This window comes from Zonotrichia leucophrys, chromosome 5 (assembly GCF_028769735.1).
Source record: "Zonotrichia leucophrys gambelii isolate GWCS_2022_RI chromosome 5, RI_Zleu_2.0, whole genome shotgun sequence".
NCBI classification, from domain to species: domain Eukaryota; kingdom Metazoa; phylum Chordata; class Aves; order Passeriformes; family Passerellidae; genus Zonotrichia; species Zonotrichia leucophrys.
This window is the reverse complement of record NC_088175.1, coordinates 47,519,872-47,535,939: the sequence shown is the minus strand read 5'-3', so window position 1 is coordinate 47,535,939 and position 16,068 is coordinate 47,519,872. Positions and strand designations below refer to the sequence as shown.

At 54.4% G+C, this 16,068-nt stretch overlaps 1 protein-coding gene and 1 long non-coding RNA gene across 2 annotated transcripts; both read left to right on the top strand.

Annotated features, from left to right (window-relative positions):
- Window positions 1-958: 958 nt before the first annotated feature.
- On the top strand, window positions 959-7,748 carry RAD51 (RAD51 recombinase). The gene is made up of 10 exons (XM_064713976.1): window positions 959-1,008; window positions 1,867-1,977; window positions 2,394-2,531; window positions 2,932-3,049; window positions 3,585-3,676; window positions 4,343-4,437; window positions 5,268-5,381; window positions 5,706-5,835; window positions 6,380-6,501; window positions 6,760-7,748. The coding sequence occupies exons 2-10, from the start codon at window positions 1,891-1,893 to the stop codon at window positions 6,881-6,883; spliced, it is 1,020 nt and encodes a 339-aa protein (XP_064570046.1). The 5' UTR covers window positions 959-1,008; window positions 1,867-1,890; the 3' UTR covers window positions 6,884-7,748.
- Window positions 7,749-10,953: 3,205 nt separating this feature from the next.
- LOC135448871 (uncharacterized) lies at window positions 10,954-16,068 on the top strand. Its single transcript, XR_010440597.1, has 3 exons — window positions 10,954-11,072; window positions 14,449-14,561; window positions 15,144-16,068. It is a non-coding gene; the product is annotated as an uncharacterized LOC135448871 (long non-coding RNA).

Genomic DNA, 16,068 nt, shown 5'->3' with positions numbered 1-16,068 from the left:
GTCCTGGCTTTTCACAAGAATTTATTGTATTTTAATTAGGAAGATAGCACCCAAATCATTCTTAACTTAGGTACCATAGCTGGAATTTGGAATTTCCCCAGGCCATTCTCTGCATCAGGAACTAGCAGAGAGTGCTGTGGCAGTTCTCCAGGAGCATTATCCACCTCTTTTTTTTTTTAATATTTCTGGCTGGTTTTCTTTCCTTTCAGTGGATTTACACACTAAAGCATCAATAACTAAAGACTCAAGTGAGTTTTTGGTGGAGTTTATTATATTGCTCCAAATATTAAATCAAAGCAGCAGGTAAAGCCACACATTTGTAGTAAGGAAGGGAGCTTAGGCAGAAATTATTCCATTATCCAGCTTTAAAAAATCATGGAAAACTTCACTTCCATGTGCCAGGAATCAGTGTCTCCACTGTGCAAGGCCTCAGGCAATGGGATTCCATCAAAGTCAAGGGATGGAGCTTCCAGTGCGCAACTGCAACCTCTGCTCCAGATGTGTCTGCATCTCCAGCTGCTTGTTCTTGGCTTCTGAGGAATTGTCACTGCTCAGGAATTGCGTGGGCTGCTGGATTCATGGGGGCACGGGGTCGTGCTTCAAAAGGGAAAGGAAAAGAGAAAGTAAGAGAAAATAATGGCAAGGAGCGAGAAGCAAAAGGAAAAGGGGGGAAAGAGAAGAAAAAGCGGGGCAGGGGGGGAAGAGAAAAGGAAAGCGGGAAAAGAAGGGCAAAAAGAAAAGGGGGAAAGAGAGAAGGAAAAGAAAAAGGGTCAAAGGAAACAAAAGGGAAGACAATAAAGAGAGAGGAGGGAAAGGGGATTGGAAAGGAAGGGCGCGGTGCCCCGGGGCTGCTGCCCATGACCCCGGTGCCGATCCCGATCCCCGCCCGATCCCGGTTCCCGTTCCCGCGCTCCCCTTTAAGGAGCCGCCGGGGGCGGGGCGGCGCCTGCGCGGGGCGGTCACGTGAGGCGGCGGCGGGAGCGCCCGAACGGCCGGAGCGGGGCCGCGGTGAGGGACGGGAGCGGGAACAGGGACGGGAACGGGCACGGGGTGCGATGGGATGGGCTGAGCTGAGGCGGGCGGACAGGCTCAGGGCAGCCGGACCCCCGGCGCCTCTCGGGGCCCCCCCGGCGCTGCCCGGTGCGGGAGCCTGAGGGCGTTGGCGGCGGGGCTGGGCAGGCCGTCAGCTGTGGGCAGCCATGGGGGGCGGTAAACAAAGGGCTGGGGCTGAGCACGGTGAGGGGACACGGCCTGGGGAGTCCGGGCATCGCCGGCGGGCGGCACCTGGGAGGTGCTGCTGGCCGGGCCCCCGGTAAAGTTGGGATCGTGGAATGCCGGAATGGCCGTGAAGTTCCACCCCCTGCCATGGGCAGCGACACCTTCCGCTGTCCCAGCTTGCTCCAAGCCCCGTCCAGCCAGGCCTTGGTCACTTCCAGGAACAGCCACAGCTTTTCTGTGCCAAAGCCTCAGCACCCTCACAGGGAAGAATTTCTTCCCAGTTTTCAGTGTAAATTTCCCCTCTGTCAGTTTGAATCCATTCCCACTTGTCCTGTCATTATTATATTCAAACTGTGTGTTATATCCCAGGTGTGTGAATTCCCTTGTATCCTTCAGTTTCCCCTGACAGCTCCTGCCTGCCATCCTGCTCAGCAATCCCAGGCATGCTGCGGATCCTCTGCACGGCCTTCCAGCCCTTTCCAAGGTGTTTGTGGCAGCCCCGAGGGCAAGCTCTGGGGCACAGCCCAGCCCCAGCATCAGGGGCCAGTTCAGAGGGCTTTTCCAGCTTTAAGAACTCCATGATTCTGATTTATGTGACCACATAACTTCCTGCTGAAAGGGAGCACTGACAAGTCTGGTTCCTTCCAGGGGCTGTCCTGGTCCCTCGCTGCCATGGCCATGCAGATGCAGCTGGAGACCAGCGCAGACACCTCGGCAGAGGAGGAGAGCTTTGGGCCACAGCTCATATCCAGGTTGGAGGTAGGTGAGGAGTTACCTCTGGAGGAAGTTTTCCATAGATGCACTCACTGCTCTTTTTCCTAGAACAGAATCCTGTGATGGTTTGGGTTGGAAGGAACCTGAAAAGCTCATCCCATTCCATCCCCTGCCATGGGCAGGGACACCTTTCACTATCCCAGGCTGCTCCCAGCCCCATCCATCCTGTACTTGAGCATTTCCAGGCTCTCCACCAGGGCCTCATCACCTCACCAAGGAAGAATTCCTTACTAATACCCAACCTGAACCTTTTTCTTTAAAAGCAAGGTGAAACTGAAAACTTTGTTACTAAATTCTTACCTGTGTTCTGTTAAAAAAACCCAACCAAACAAAAAACTCAGAAATACCCAAAAATACCAACAGGTGTAATTTTTCCTCTCTCCCTCCCTCTCTCTCTCCAGCAATGTGGCATAAATGCCAATGATGTGAAGAAGCTGGAAGAAGCTGGATTTCACACAGTGGAGGCCGTGGCTTATGCTCCAAAGAAGGAGCTGCTGAACATTAAAGGCATCAGCGAAGCCAAAGCCGACAAAATCTTGGTAAGGATGCCCTGGAACCTTAACGCAAGATATTCCACAGGTTTATTTCTGCTGGCTGAAAGTGTTGTGGTGAATTTGGAAGGTGTCCAAAGGGCAGTAAGGGGTGATTAGAGGTGTGACATGACTTGTGATGGGAAAAAGCAAAACGCACCAGGATAGGACTGAACTGAACCAGGAGGGGGACGAGGGGAGGATATTTCCATAAAACACACAAAAGGGATGTTGGAGCTTTTCTTGGAGCAGAATTTCAGTTCTGTTCAGAGGTACCAACTAGTGCAAGGTTATGAAATGTGCATGGAATGATACAGGCACCTCTCCACAAGGCAGAAAATATTAATTACTAGGGGATTAACGAATGGCATTAACTCCTCTGGCACTGCTCAACTGGGTTTTCCCTCAGGCTGAGGCAGCCAAACTGGTTCCCATGGGCTTCACCACGGCCACAGAATTCCACCAGCGGCGCTCGGAGATCATCCAGATCACCACTGGCTCCAAAGAGCTGGATAAGCTGCTCCAAGGTCAGCATTTTATTGTTTCTCTTCCCTGCTTAACCTCACTTATTGGGATGGGGTTTTCCCATGAACCATGTAAGGCAAGTCCTGGTTGGATGAAAAACCTCTAGGATTGCTCCTGAATAATTGCTTTTGTTTTAGAAGCTGCAGAAATAGTTTTTAGTCATGATGCAAGATCCAGAGCTGTCCATTTTTGGATGTTTCTGGTTTATTTAAGTCCATGATGCGTTTAGGGAAAACAAAACCAGGCATCACCATCTCCCCATTCCTCTGGTAATCTGAAAATGAGAACAAGTAATTTCAGCTCTTCAGCATCTTCAAAAACACCCATGAACTTCTTAACCACAGCATGAACAAACCTCATGATGACAAGTAATTTTCCTTCTGAGCTTTGAAACTTTCAGCCAAATTCAGTGTTTAACTGAGTCTCTGTAAATGTAATATTTTATGTGTGAGATAGATCCATAGATAAATAGATGATACATGTGGCATGTGACCTTTTGATTTTTATTAATAATTATTATTGTTATTTCCCCTTCAGGAGGAATAGAAACAGGGTCCATAACAGAGTTATTCGGGGAGTTCCGTACTGGGAAGACGCAGCTGTGTCACACCCTGGCTGTCACCTGTCAGGTGGGAGGTTCACCTCATTACAATCCAATATTCAGACCCCACAGCCTTGGGATATTTGCTAATTTGGGCACTTCCTTTGACTTTCAAAGTGTTTATTGCTGTCTAGAGGTTTCTATTCCCTAAAATATTAGAGGCTTGGACTTAATTTGATCATTGAGTTGACTCCCTGAACTTCCCATCTCAGAGCTGAGCACCTGTCATCTTGTGTGGGGTCATGGAATGGTTTGGGTGGGAAGGGACCTTAAAGCCCATCCAGTTCCATGGGCAGGGACACCTTCCACTGTCCCAGCTTGCTCCAAGCCCCATCCAGCCTGGCCTTGGACACTTCCAGGGATCCAGGGGCAGCCACAGCTTCTCTGGGCAACCTGTGCCAGGGCCTGAGCACCCTCCCAGGGAAGAATTTCTTCCCAATATCTCATTGATCCCTGCCCTGTGTTAGTGGGAAGCCATTCCCCCTTGTGCTGGCACTCCAGGGTGACAGGGACTACAAAAGTAACGTGTCAGCAGCAACGGGGACCAGGGATCTTTCACTTTTCCCAGCTAAATGGGATTAACCACAATAACTTGGGATGTTATTTGTTGTATGAGCTCAGTGAGGGAATGTGGCAGTATCTGCTGTATTTATGGATGCTTTATTCCCTGTTCCTTCCTTTCCTTCTCCTTTAGCTGCCCATAGACCGCGGTGGCGGCGAGGGCAAGGCCATGTACATCGACACGGAGGGCACCTTCCGTCCAGAGCGGCTCCTGGCCGTGGCTGAAAGGTCAGTGCGTGCGAGACAGCAAGAGATGCACTCACAGCTCAGCTGGAAAATGTTTCCCACAGGTCCTGGAGGGTGATTTGGCAGGTGTTCCCTTTGGAAAGCTCTAGTGTTGCCATTCCTCTCCTTGCTGCTCTTTCCCCAGAGCTCTCATGTCATTGTCCCTCGGCATGAGGTGGTTTCCCTGTCTTTTGCTACTGGGAGGGACTGGGAGCTTCCCAAGCAGCTGGGGACAGGACTGGCTGGATCCTGTTTGCTCTTCCTGAAGGGAATTTGATCTAATCCTGCTGGCTTCTCCTGCAGCAAGGACTGCTCCCATGTTCCCTGTCACCAGGGAATATTTAGCAGCCAAACAAAGGAGAGGAAGTGAAATGATGTTTGCAGTAGGCACAGGTGTGTCTGTGCTGGCCATGTCCAGAGTGTCCTTGGAATCATTCAGGTTGGAGGAGCCCTGGGAGATCCCTGTGCACAACCATTCCCTGGTGCTTCTGAGGCCACCACATGTCCCCAAGTGCCACATCCACATGGCTTTGGATCCCTCCAGGAATGGAGCCTCCACTGCCACGGCTGGACAGCCTTTCCTCTGAGAGACTTCCCAATATCCAGCCTAAACCTCCCCTGGTATCACATGAAGCCATTTCTTCTTATCCATTTCAAATGGTTCCAATCATTCCATTCTCTTTTCATCACCACAGGTTGCATTTTTTCCATCTGCTTTTCTCTCTGCCAGGGATGTGAGTTTTTCTTCCAGTCTTTTGGCAAAGTTCCTGTCCAACTGCTATGGATGAAGTTGTCACTCAAGGTTCATCCCTTTATTTTCCCTGGTTTTGCAGGTATGGCCTGTCTGGCAGCGATGTCCTGGACAACGTGGCCTATGCTCGGGGCTTTAACACCGACCACCAGACCCAGCTGCTGTACCAGGCCTCGGCCATGATGGCTGAGTCACGGTAATTACACTGATTTCAGGGATTTTGCTCCCACATGGGATTAGCCTTTGACTCTCCAGGGAGCCAGCTCGCTCCATGGGCAGTCGGCTGTCAGCAGCACATCTTGCTGCTGGAATTCTGGGTGCCAGCAGCTGCCTCCAGCTGATGTGGCTGCACAAACACAGGGAATTCAGGGATCCTCAGTGCCAGCCTGAGGGAGCAAGATGGAAGCTCAGTTTAGAGCTGTGGTTAGAAACAGTGCTGATGATTTCCACGCTGCCGGGAGAGCTGTGCAGGCAGCTTGGCATTGGAAGCAGCACCCAGAGCCCTGCCTGCCCTTTGCAGGTACGCGCTGCTGATCGTGGACAGCGCCACGGCCCTGTACCGCACGGATTACTCGGGAAGGGGCGAGCTCTCCGCCAGGCAGATGCACCTGGCCAGGTTCCTGCGGATGCTGCTGCGCCTGGCCGACGAGGTGAGCGTCCCCTGGGCATCATGGCGTGGGCTGGTGCTGGCCAAACAAACACCGGGCACCCATGAGAGCTGCTCACTCACCCTCCTCTACAGCTGGACAGAGGAGAGGAAATGGAATGAAGGGTTTGTGAGTTAAGGTAAGGACTGGGAAAAAACACTCTTCAATTAGCAGCAAGGGAAAAACAGGCTCACCTTAGAGATTTGAAGTGACATCATTACTAACAAAATCAGAGTAGGGTAATGAGGAGTAAAATAAGCTCTTAAAAAAACAGCTTACCCCCACTTCTCCCTCCTTCCCAGCTTTACCTCCTATGCCAATGGCACAGTGAGATGGGACTGGGGGATTTGGTCAGTTCATCCACCCAAGGCTTCTCCCACTGCTGAGGGAGGAAAGGTCCCAAGGGCTTTGTCTCCACCTCTGCTCCCAATGGTTTGGAGAGGCTGGATCCCACAGTTATGGACACCAGGAGTGCCCCTGTGTCCTTTTCCCTGCTTTTCTGTTCTGATTGTGGGAAATAATTGGGTTTGGGTTGTTTCTCCTGCAGTTTGGCGTGGCCGTTGTCATCACGAACCAGGTGGTGGCACAGGTAGACGGAGCTGCCATGTTTGCTGCAGATCCCAAAAAGCCCATCGGAGGCAATATCATTGCTCATGCTTCCACCACCAGGTGAGACAAGAGATGGTCATATCCCACGAGCCTGGGCTGGGAATGTTTTTTGGGATTGGCCAAGTAGCTTTTACTTCTGGGGTTTCCAGTCTGTCCATGGCAGGCCCAGCCTGTGCTTCAGCTCAGCGCCACTCTGGGCCCTCAGTCCATGGGGAAATGAACGCCTCAGGCAGTTCCTACAGCTCTGTTTACTCCTTTCTGGATTAGTATGATTTTCTGGGAGTCCATCCTGACATGTTTCCTTCCCCCTCCTGTCAGGCTGTACCTGCGGAAAGGCCGAGGTGAGACCAGGATCTGCAAAATCTACGACTCTCCGTGTCTTCCCGAGGCCGAAGCCATGTTTGCTATCAATGCCGACGGAGTGGGAGATGCTAAGGACTGAAAACTCCTTTTCTTGCCCTGAATCCCAGGACTCTGTGTCTGTAAGAGGCTCCTTTCCAGGTGGCACCTTAGGGATACTTCCCAAGGCAGCGGGCAGAGGAAGCTGTGCCGTGTCAGCCTGGGAAGCGTCGGGACATGCCGAGCTCAGCCACGGCTGTTGGGAAGAGATTCCCTTGGCTGCAGGCACAGGGGAGGGCCATGAGCTTTCTCAGCAACATTCCCAGAGCACCATACCCTGCGTGTTTCCCTGGATCCCACCGTGGTGCAGCAGAATCTTGGTGGCCACAGTTGGGAACTCAGTGAATTGGAGCAAAGCTGAAGAGTTTGTCCACTAAGAGAAGCGGTGAATTATAAACCAACGCAGAGTGATATTCCACACCAGGGATTTGGGATTGGTGATGGTCCCAATCCATCATCTTTCTGTTCATTTTCTTTTGGATGCTGCAGCCTGCTGGGCTGGGGGAGCTGTTCCTTTGCATTTAATTTTCTGTATTCTGTAAATCCTCTGTGGAAATGTGCTTTTAATAAAAAGGCTCTTGATGATGTCCCAGGTTCCTGGGATTCACAGGTGTGTGTTCAGACCAAGGAATGTTCTGGCTGGCAGAAGCTGCACCAATCTCCCAGGAATCTCAGTCTGGGTTTGTCTTTGCTCCCAGTGCTCCTCAGTTTGGGGTGCAGTGCAGCCCTGCCCTGTGGATCTCGAGTTTTGGGGTTAAAAAGGTTCTTTCCTATTCTGCAGTTTTTCTCTAGAACTTGATTAAAAAGAATAATGTGATCTTGATGTGATCTTAATTGGTTCATTTGCATTGATTAATTAAAGCAGATCATTGAGAAGGGGCTTGAGCAGCCCTTGGTTGGAGCTGGCAGTCCTTTATTGTCTCTTCATTCTTTGAATTTATTTTAATTATTTCTTAAGCAATTACTGCAGTGAAGTTACACAGTGAGGAGAACAGCATTGCTGCCCGGCTGGATTGGGAAATCCAAGTGCAATTCCTTGGAGAGATTGAGGGGATGGGGAGCTGAGCCTCAGGCTGGGTTTTGGCAGCAGGAACTGGCTGAGGAGGGGGGAGATCCCCCAAAATTGGTTAAAGCCAAATCGGCTGGGTTTGAGTGCTCCCACCCCAAAAAAGGATCCTGGTTAAAGGGACTTGAGGAAGCACCGGGATGTGCTGGAGGGCTGTGCTGGGATCCCCAAATTCCAGCCAGGAACGCTGGGCACTGCCAGACCTTTGGGACACTGCCTGATCCAGAGACATTTCCCATTGTGCTCTCTCGTGCTCAGCACCCGGACCCGCTCGGCGGGACCCCCCATTGAGTGCAATGCACGGCCCGACACCGCCGGGGTTCCGGCTGTCCCTGCATCACACTGGGGGGCCCCAGGGGTGTGGGAGGGTTGGGGGGTGTGGGGGTGTTAGGCAGGGCCCCCCTCCTCCGGAGGGGGTCCCTGGGAGGGGGGCGGGGCCGAGGGGGCAATCTCCTCTCCAGGCCCCGCCCCCTCCCCGGGACCCCTCCTGCTGACCGGGGCCCGGGGGGAGGGAGGGGGACGGGTGGGAAGCCGAGGGGGTCACGTCACTCTGCAGCGTGAACACGCATAGAGATCACCGGACAGACAAACGGCCCCTCCCGTTCGGCCCCCCCCCCCTCCCTCCCGCCGGGCCCCTGTCTGGAGGAGGGGTCCCGGGGAAGGGGCGGGGCCTGGAGAGGAGATTGCCCCCTCGGCCCCGCCCCCCTCCCAGGGACCCCCTCCGGAGGAGGGGGCCCTACCCCCTCCCACCCGGGACCCCCTCCGGAGGAGGGGGCCCTGCCTAACACCCCCCCCACTCCCCAACATCCCCCGGGGCCCCCCAGTGTGCTGTAGGGACAGCCGGAACCCCGGCGCTGTCGGGCCGTGCATTGCACAGCAATGGGGGGGTCCCGCCGAGCGGGCCCGGCCCCGTGTGGGGGCTCCAGGGACAGCGGGGGCGCCGCTCCGGCCCTCTGGGCTTTATTGTGCGGCGCCCCGAGCCCCGCGGCTGCGGGGGAAAGAGGGAGAGGGGGACAGAGGGGGTAGTCGGGGTGGGTCAAGGATGGAGGGCAGGTGGGGGGCTCGGGGTGTGCAGGGGAGCAGGGAGGGGCGCAGGGGCAGTGGGGTGGCGGGGGCAGGACGGGCGGAGGATGGACGACCAGGATGGAGCACAGGTGGGGGGGATCAAGGTGAAGAAGGAAAACAGGGGGAGGTAGAGGAGGAGGATGGGTGAAGGAAGGAGAGGAAGGCCGAATTGGGGGGAAGGGAACGAGGATTTGGGGGCAGGTGGGAGCCGGGCTGGGGAGGGAAGGAAGCGCGGAGGAAGGAGGGGTAGGGCAGGGTTGGGGTGTGCAGGGGGATAGGAAGGGTGGGGGGGGCCGGCCCGGGAGGGAGCGGTTTGGGGGGGAGCGAGGGGAGGGCTAGGGGGGAGAGGGCGGGGGGGGTGGGGGGGGAGGGGAGGAAGGGAGGGAGAGAGGGGAGCTATTGAGAAAAAGAGGTAAAAAGAAGGGCAAAATAAAAGAAACAAACAGAAATTTATCGAGCTCGCGCGGACGCAACCTTCCCCTCCAACTGTTGAGGGGGCAAATGGCGCCCGGGGCGATTCCCGGGGTTTAAATCCTCTCGGCCCAGCCCCGCGCAGCCGCGCTGGGGCCCCGCGCACCTGAGCCGGCCCCGCCCCTCACACCTGAGCCGGCCCCGCCCCGCCCCGCCCGCGCCCGTAAATCCCGGCGGATCCGCGCCCGCTCCGCTTAGTGTGGTGGATGCTCATCCCGGGATGCGGCGGGGCCGGCGCTGGAGCGCTGTGCGGAGCCCCGGACCGGGGGCTGCTCCCGGTGCTGCGCGGGGCTCGAGGCGCTGAGGTGGGGCCGGGAACGGGACCCGGGCCTGGGGATTCGGCTTCGGGTCCTGCCGGTGTCTGCTGGGGGTCCTGGGCAGAGTGGGCTGCGGGTCCTGGAGCCGCAAGACCGGGGTGGGATTTGGGTAGGGATCGAGACAAGCATCGCCATGGGAAGCAGGAGCCGCTCCAGAATAGTCGCTGGGGCTGAGCCCACCAGCACTGCTGCTCTGGCTGCAGCCGGAGAGGGGCTGGAGCCCTGCCCGTGCTTCGAGCAGGTCCCGCTGCTGCCGTGGGGAGCCGGGGCTGTGCCAGTGCCGGGCCCTGCAGGAGAGCGGCGCATTCCCGGAGCAGGCGCTGGATCGCGGCTGGAATCGGGCGGGGCGCCGGGACTGCCCGAGCCGGCCCCGAGACCCCTCAGGCCCCGCCGCTCCCTCAGCGCCGCCGCCCCGCGGGGCGCCCCCTGGCGGGCCCGGAGCGGGGCTGCGAGCGCGGCGCCCCCTGGCGGGCCCGGCCCGGCCCCGCGGGGATGCGGAGCCCCCTCAGCCCCGGTACCCCCAAGGCCACCGTGCACAGAGCGGGACCCGGACCCCGTGCCCGCACCCCCGGGGCTCTCGCCCGCCGCGTCCCCGCGGAACGGGCGGGGCTGCATCGCCGCGGGCCGGAGGAGCCGCTCCGGGCCGGGCGCTGCCGCTCCTGCTCCGACTGTGCCGGGTGCGGGACGGGGCCCTGCCCGGGCTCGGTTCTGCTCGGGCCGCTCACCCGACACCTGCCAGGTGAGAGGTGATGCTCTCCCTCCTTTCCCCGCTTTCCCCATGGCTTGTACTCTCCAATGCAAAAACCTCTGTGTTTAAAGAGCCAGCGAGAACTGTTTATTCTTTATTTCTAGAGCACAGGATATTCTTAGAAAGAGCCCCGAGGATCCTCAAGTCAAACGATGGTGGGTGACTGGCCCATGTGGGCATTAAACTCGGAATCCTGGCCTTCCAAGCACCTGAGCCAATCTCAGGGTCACGAGAAAGGTCCTGCCTGGGATGGGAATGGCTGCTGCCAGCAAGGGAATTCCTGGGAAAATCAGCACCTGTTCTGCTAACGCTGCTTTGCACACCAGCCTCTGGAATGGCTCTAGGGTAGAACTGGCCGGCATCTGACACAACAGCACAAAACTCTTTCCATAATCCTGATTTTCTGTCTTTTCCAGCATTTCCCTGATGGCTGTAAAGGTGCTGATGCCGTGTCCCTTTCCAGGGAGAAACGAGCAAGGCCAGCCCTGAGGGCTCCCTTGGTCCCAGGCCGAAGCTCTCCTGCAGTGTCGGGGCTGGTCCCGCCTGCCGAGGGCGTTTCCTGCAGGTGAGCGCTCACAGCCCCAAATCACGGCGGGGCCGAGCCCGGCGCTGCTTCTCGGGCCCGGAGCTGCCCGGAGCCCTCGGGCACTCCTGCTCCCTGCCAGGAACGTCCCTCGGCGCTCCCTGCGTGTGTCCCGGCCGGCCGGGAACGCGGGGCGGGAGGAGGCCGAGCCCGGCAGGGAACCGGCCCCTCCTGCCCCCGGTGCGGGCAGGGCGGGAGCTGCGCCTCAGCGTCCTGCCCGTGCGGGCAGCGTGCCGGGCACACCCGGGGCGGGCACGGGATGCCCGGGCAGCGCTGGGATGGGCACAGACCAAGGGCTGCCCGCGGCTCCTGGGCCAGGGGCTGCTCTGAGCGGGCCCCGGAGCTGCTGCAGCCCGGACAGAGCCCCCTGACCCCCCAAAACCACCCCGGGGAACAGCTGCCATTGCCCGGGAGTGCTGCACGCTGGGTTTGCAGGGAGCTCAGACAGCAATTCCCGGTGCCACCTCCTGGAGCTCCCACACTGCCACCAGGGGTGTCCCAGCCACTCCAGTCCCTTCCCTTCCAGCCTGGGGACACCCTCCAGCAGCAGCCCTAAAGCCGAGGGAATTCCCCTCACAGAAATTCAGTCCCAAGCAAGGCCCTCGGAGGTGCCCTAAAACAAAAGGTTAGAGTTAGATGAAGTTTTGTTTGGATGAAGTTTGGAGTTTTTAGGGAGCCAGCTGAAACTGCAGAACTGCTGGGAAGCTTGCACAGGTGGGTCGCGCTGCAGGTGCCCTGAAGGCAGGGATGGGCATCCCTTTCCTCAGGGAAGAGAACTCCCAGAGGCCACTCCCGACCTCGGCTGCTGTAAAACATCAGCGGGAGCCGAGCCCAGGGGTGGAGCCCACGGAATTCCTGAGGGATGGGAACTCTGTCAATGCCCCCGGGAATATGGGTGGGGCTGAGGGATGAATAAATAGCAAAAGGTTATAAATAGCAAATGTTATGGAATATCAACCTGTCCTTGTCCTGATCCCACTGAGCTTCCTTGGAGCCTCTGCTGGCTCCTGGCACAGCTGGTGTTCAATAGGCAGCTCTGTGTGGGAATATCCATGCTGCATGAGGATATCCATGGATATCCAGGCTGCATGAGGCACCGGGAGGTTATTCCAGTAGGGAATTCAGGGCTATAACTATAATTCATCTAAACAGCAAAGCTGAACTCCAAATCTGGGTTTCCCTGCCAGCCAAAGCCCCTGGGCTGGGAAACTTCAGCAGCCAAACACATGGAATTCTCTAAATCCCAGCAACCAGCATTTTGTCCTCTACATATATTACCTATTTCTAAAATCAAAAACCACACAGGTTTTGTCTATCTCATCCACTAAATGCTCATTCTGTCCCCCACAAATTATATCAGATAATTCCTCAAAAATACTTCAATATTCTTCAGGTTATTTCAAGTTTTACCCCCAAGGTCTTCCCTGTATGTCTACTACTATTTATCTCATTTTTACCTCAAAATACTAATTCTACATCCTGTAAAAAATATCAAATTCTACACCCAAAATTTTCATTACCTCTCTACAAGTGATTACCTCAGTTTACCTCATGATCATTCTCTTCCCTGGGGAATAGTTCACATTCCCCCACAAATATTCCCTGTCCCCTTCTGATTTCCTCATTTTTACAAGAAAGCATTCTTTCTTTACTCTGGAGATTACCACAAGATTTACCCTAAAAATTTTACCTACCTGTCCACTCCCTATTACCTCATTTCCATCTCAATATTTTCATTCTTTACCCTACAGATGCTTTCAGTTTTCCCTCCCAGTAATTTCCTTACCTGTCCATAACTGGTTACCTCAGTTTACCCCATCAAGTGCATCCTCTCTGCTACAGACCACCTCAGATTTTACCCCTGAAATTTCCCCTACCTCTCCACCACTGAGTGAATACCTCATTTTTACCTCAGAATGCTCATTTTCTACCATGCCAAATCCCTCAAGTTTTACCCCCCAACTTTACCCACCTGTCCACAGCAATTTTACCTCAGGTTCTTCCTGCTCTTTCCAAAAGATAATCTCACATTTTACCCCCTCAATTTTCCCTGCCTGCCCAGTACTGATTACCTCCTTTTCACCTCAAAATATTTATTCTTTCACCCAAAGATTAGCTCACTTTTTATTACCAAAATGCCTATTTTGTCCCCTGTATACTAACAATGTTTTAAAACCAAAACCACACAAGTTATGTCTTTCTTATCCCCAAATTCTGTCCCCTGCACATCACATCAGTTTTCCTCAGAAACATTTCTTCTTATTAGCTCAGGGTTTGCCCCCCAAATTCTCCCAAGCTGGTCCCCTCCTGATCACTTCATTTCTCCCTCAAGATGTTCATTCCCTGCCATACAGATCTTCCCAAGTTTTACCCCCAAAATTTCCTTGCCTGCCCCCAGTGACTGCCTCAGTTTATGTCAGCGTTCACTCTCTTCCTTGAGATTACTCCAGTTTTACTTCCAAAATTTTCCTTACCTGTCCCCAATTTACTACCTCATTTTTACCTTAAAATATTTATTCTCAACCTTTAGATTATTTCATTATTCCTCTACCTGTCCACTACTGATTCCCTCATTTTCTCTTCACTATATTTTCTACCATGTGGCTTGTCTCATTATTTATCCCCTAATTCTCCATCTGTCTACTATTGATGATCTCACTTTTACCTCAAAATGTTCTTTCTCTGCCCTACAGATTATTTAATATTATTTTTGCCCCTCAAAATTTCCCTATCTGCCCACAACCGATTCCCTCACATTACCTCAGTATGTTCATGCTCTCCCCTAGAAATTATCTCAGATTTAGCCCCCAAATTGTCCCTACATGCTCAGTACTCATCACCTCATTCTTCCCTCAAAGTCTTCATTCTCTGCTCTTGAGATTTTGTCAAGTTTTGTCTCCAAAATTTTCCTTACTTAAAAATGACTACCTCATTTTTACTCCAATACATTCATTCTGTCCCCTACAGATTGCATTGAGTTTTACCCCAAAATTTTCCTTCCTGTACAATATTGATTAGCTCTTTTCTACTCCAAAAAGTTGCATTGTCCCCTAAACATCACCTCAGCTTTTCCCTCAGAAATGCCACCTTGCTCCCCTTGACATCCTCACATTTTCCTACACAAACAGTTCTTGTGTCCCCTCAACTGTCCCAGGTTTTCAGCTAAAAATGTCACCTCTGTCCCCTCTGAGTTACCCCAGGTTTTCCCTGTTAGGAGCTGCAAGGAATTCGGGCAGGGCAAAGGACAGCAGGGAATTCTGTAAATTCAAAGGCAGAGAGAGAAGATCTACCAGCAAAGGGGAAAGGTTTCAGAAAACATTTCTGCAATTACTAATTAATAATCATTTCCAATTCCCAGTGAGAAGAACATGAACTCACCACCATTAAGGCCTGGCAGTTCCCTGCAGTGAGAGCTCAGTGCACATCCACAGAGGCAATTCCAGCATCTGAAAGGAAGAAAAGAAGAAAAAGGTGATTTCTTCTCTTTCAAAGTTATTTCAAGTTCTCAGACCCAAACCAACCTTTGCCCTTGATTTGGGTGACTCCTGAGCAGTGGGCACAGGTCCTGTCACTCATGCTGATGGGAGTGATGCTTTCTGGGGAAATGAGCTGATTTCCAAAGTTCACTGCCTGCCCCTGCCTGCTCTGCACAGGAGAAAACCTCTTGCATGAAGGGATTTGGCTCCATCCGATCCCCTCTGCCCAGGCTGTTCCATGGGGATGTTGCCAGGCTGGGGCAGCACAGGCAGATGCAGCTCTCAGCTCTCCCTGCTCCAAACACAGCTCTGGGCTCTTTGCAAACTCCTCTGCTGTGAGGGTTTCTCCAGGAGAACTCAAGGAATGGCTCACAGCAGGTGCAGATGAAATTATCACCAGGGAAGGAAAGGATAAATATTCCTGTAAGAGCCTTTGGGACCTGCTGGGCTGAGCTGGGAAGGGGACATTCATTCCCTGCAGTGCCAGTGCACAACAACCTCCCACACAAAGCACAGACTGCCAGCTGGGGTCTGAAAGCACCACTTGCACAAACCTCACTGTTATTCTTCCTTTCAGGACTTTTCCAATCCAACCCTGAAGCTGAGAAGCCCAAAAGCTCTGGAGTCTGCTCTGGAACAAAAGGATCCTCCCAGGGCTGAGGCCCATTCCCAGCAAACCCTCCCAACAGGCCCAGAGGCGCCGCTGGAGCTCCTGCTGGGCTGGGAAGGGCTGCCAGGAGGACACAGCCCCAGGGGTGGCAGTGGCAGTGGCAGCAGCAAATGGCCACGCTGGGATGGCACAGCAGAGCCCAAGGCCAGCAATGGCCACGGCAGCTGCAGGGTTAATTCTGCTCCCTGCGCTGCCCCAGCCCGGCAGGAAATGCCCGGGGGGACAGAAACTCTCGGGGTGCACAAAGTGCAGCATCTGTGCCCCCGATCCTGCCTGAGCCCAGCGTGGGGGGCCAACCCCCCCAGGGCCAGCCCTGCCCTGCCCTGGCTCAGCCCCAGACACTGCCCCAGCTCCCGGCTGCTCCCGGGGCTGCCACCACTCCTGGCAAGGGGACAAAGGTGACAGAGCCCCTCTGGACAGGGCTCTCTCTGGGTCTCAGGCGTCGGGGACTGCAGGGACAGCCTGAAACCAGGGCAGATCCCTCTGAGTTTGTGACACTCTGGGGACAGCTGGGGACTCACCCCACACCACGGCAGGGCCAGGGACCCTCCAGTGCAGCTGGAGCCCGTTGGGTTTGGCTGCTCAAACTCCAAAGCTCTGGGCAAAGATGGGATGAATTAAGTGGCTTTTCCTGTCCTGAAAGAGAGGAGAAAATGGAAATTAGGTCCACTCTGGAAATCAAAGGCTCCTGGCTTTCCTAATTCTGTTCTGATTGCTCACTCCATAAAACATGAAAGGTGACACCAAATAAAAGTGCCCCTTGTCAACATTTTATTCCCTACTATTTTAATACATTAAAAAGATGACCATTTTAAATTATTGCATTCTTTAC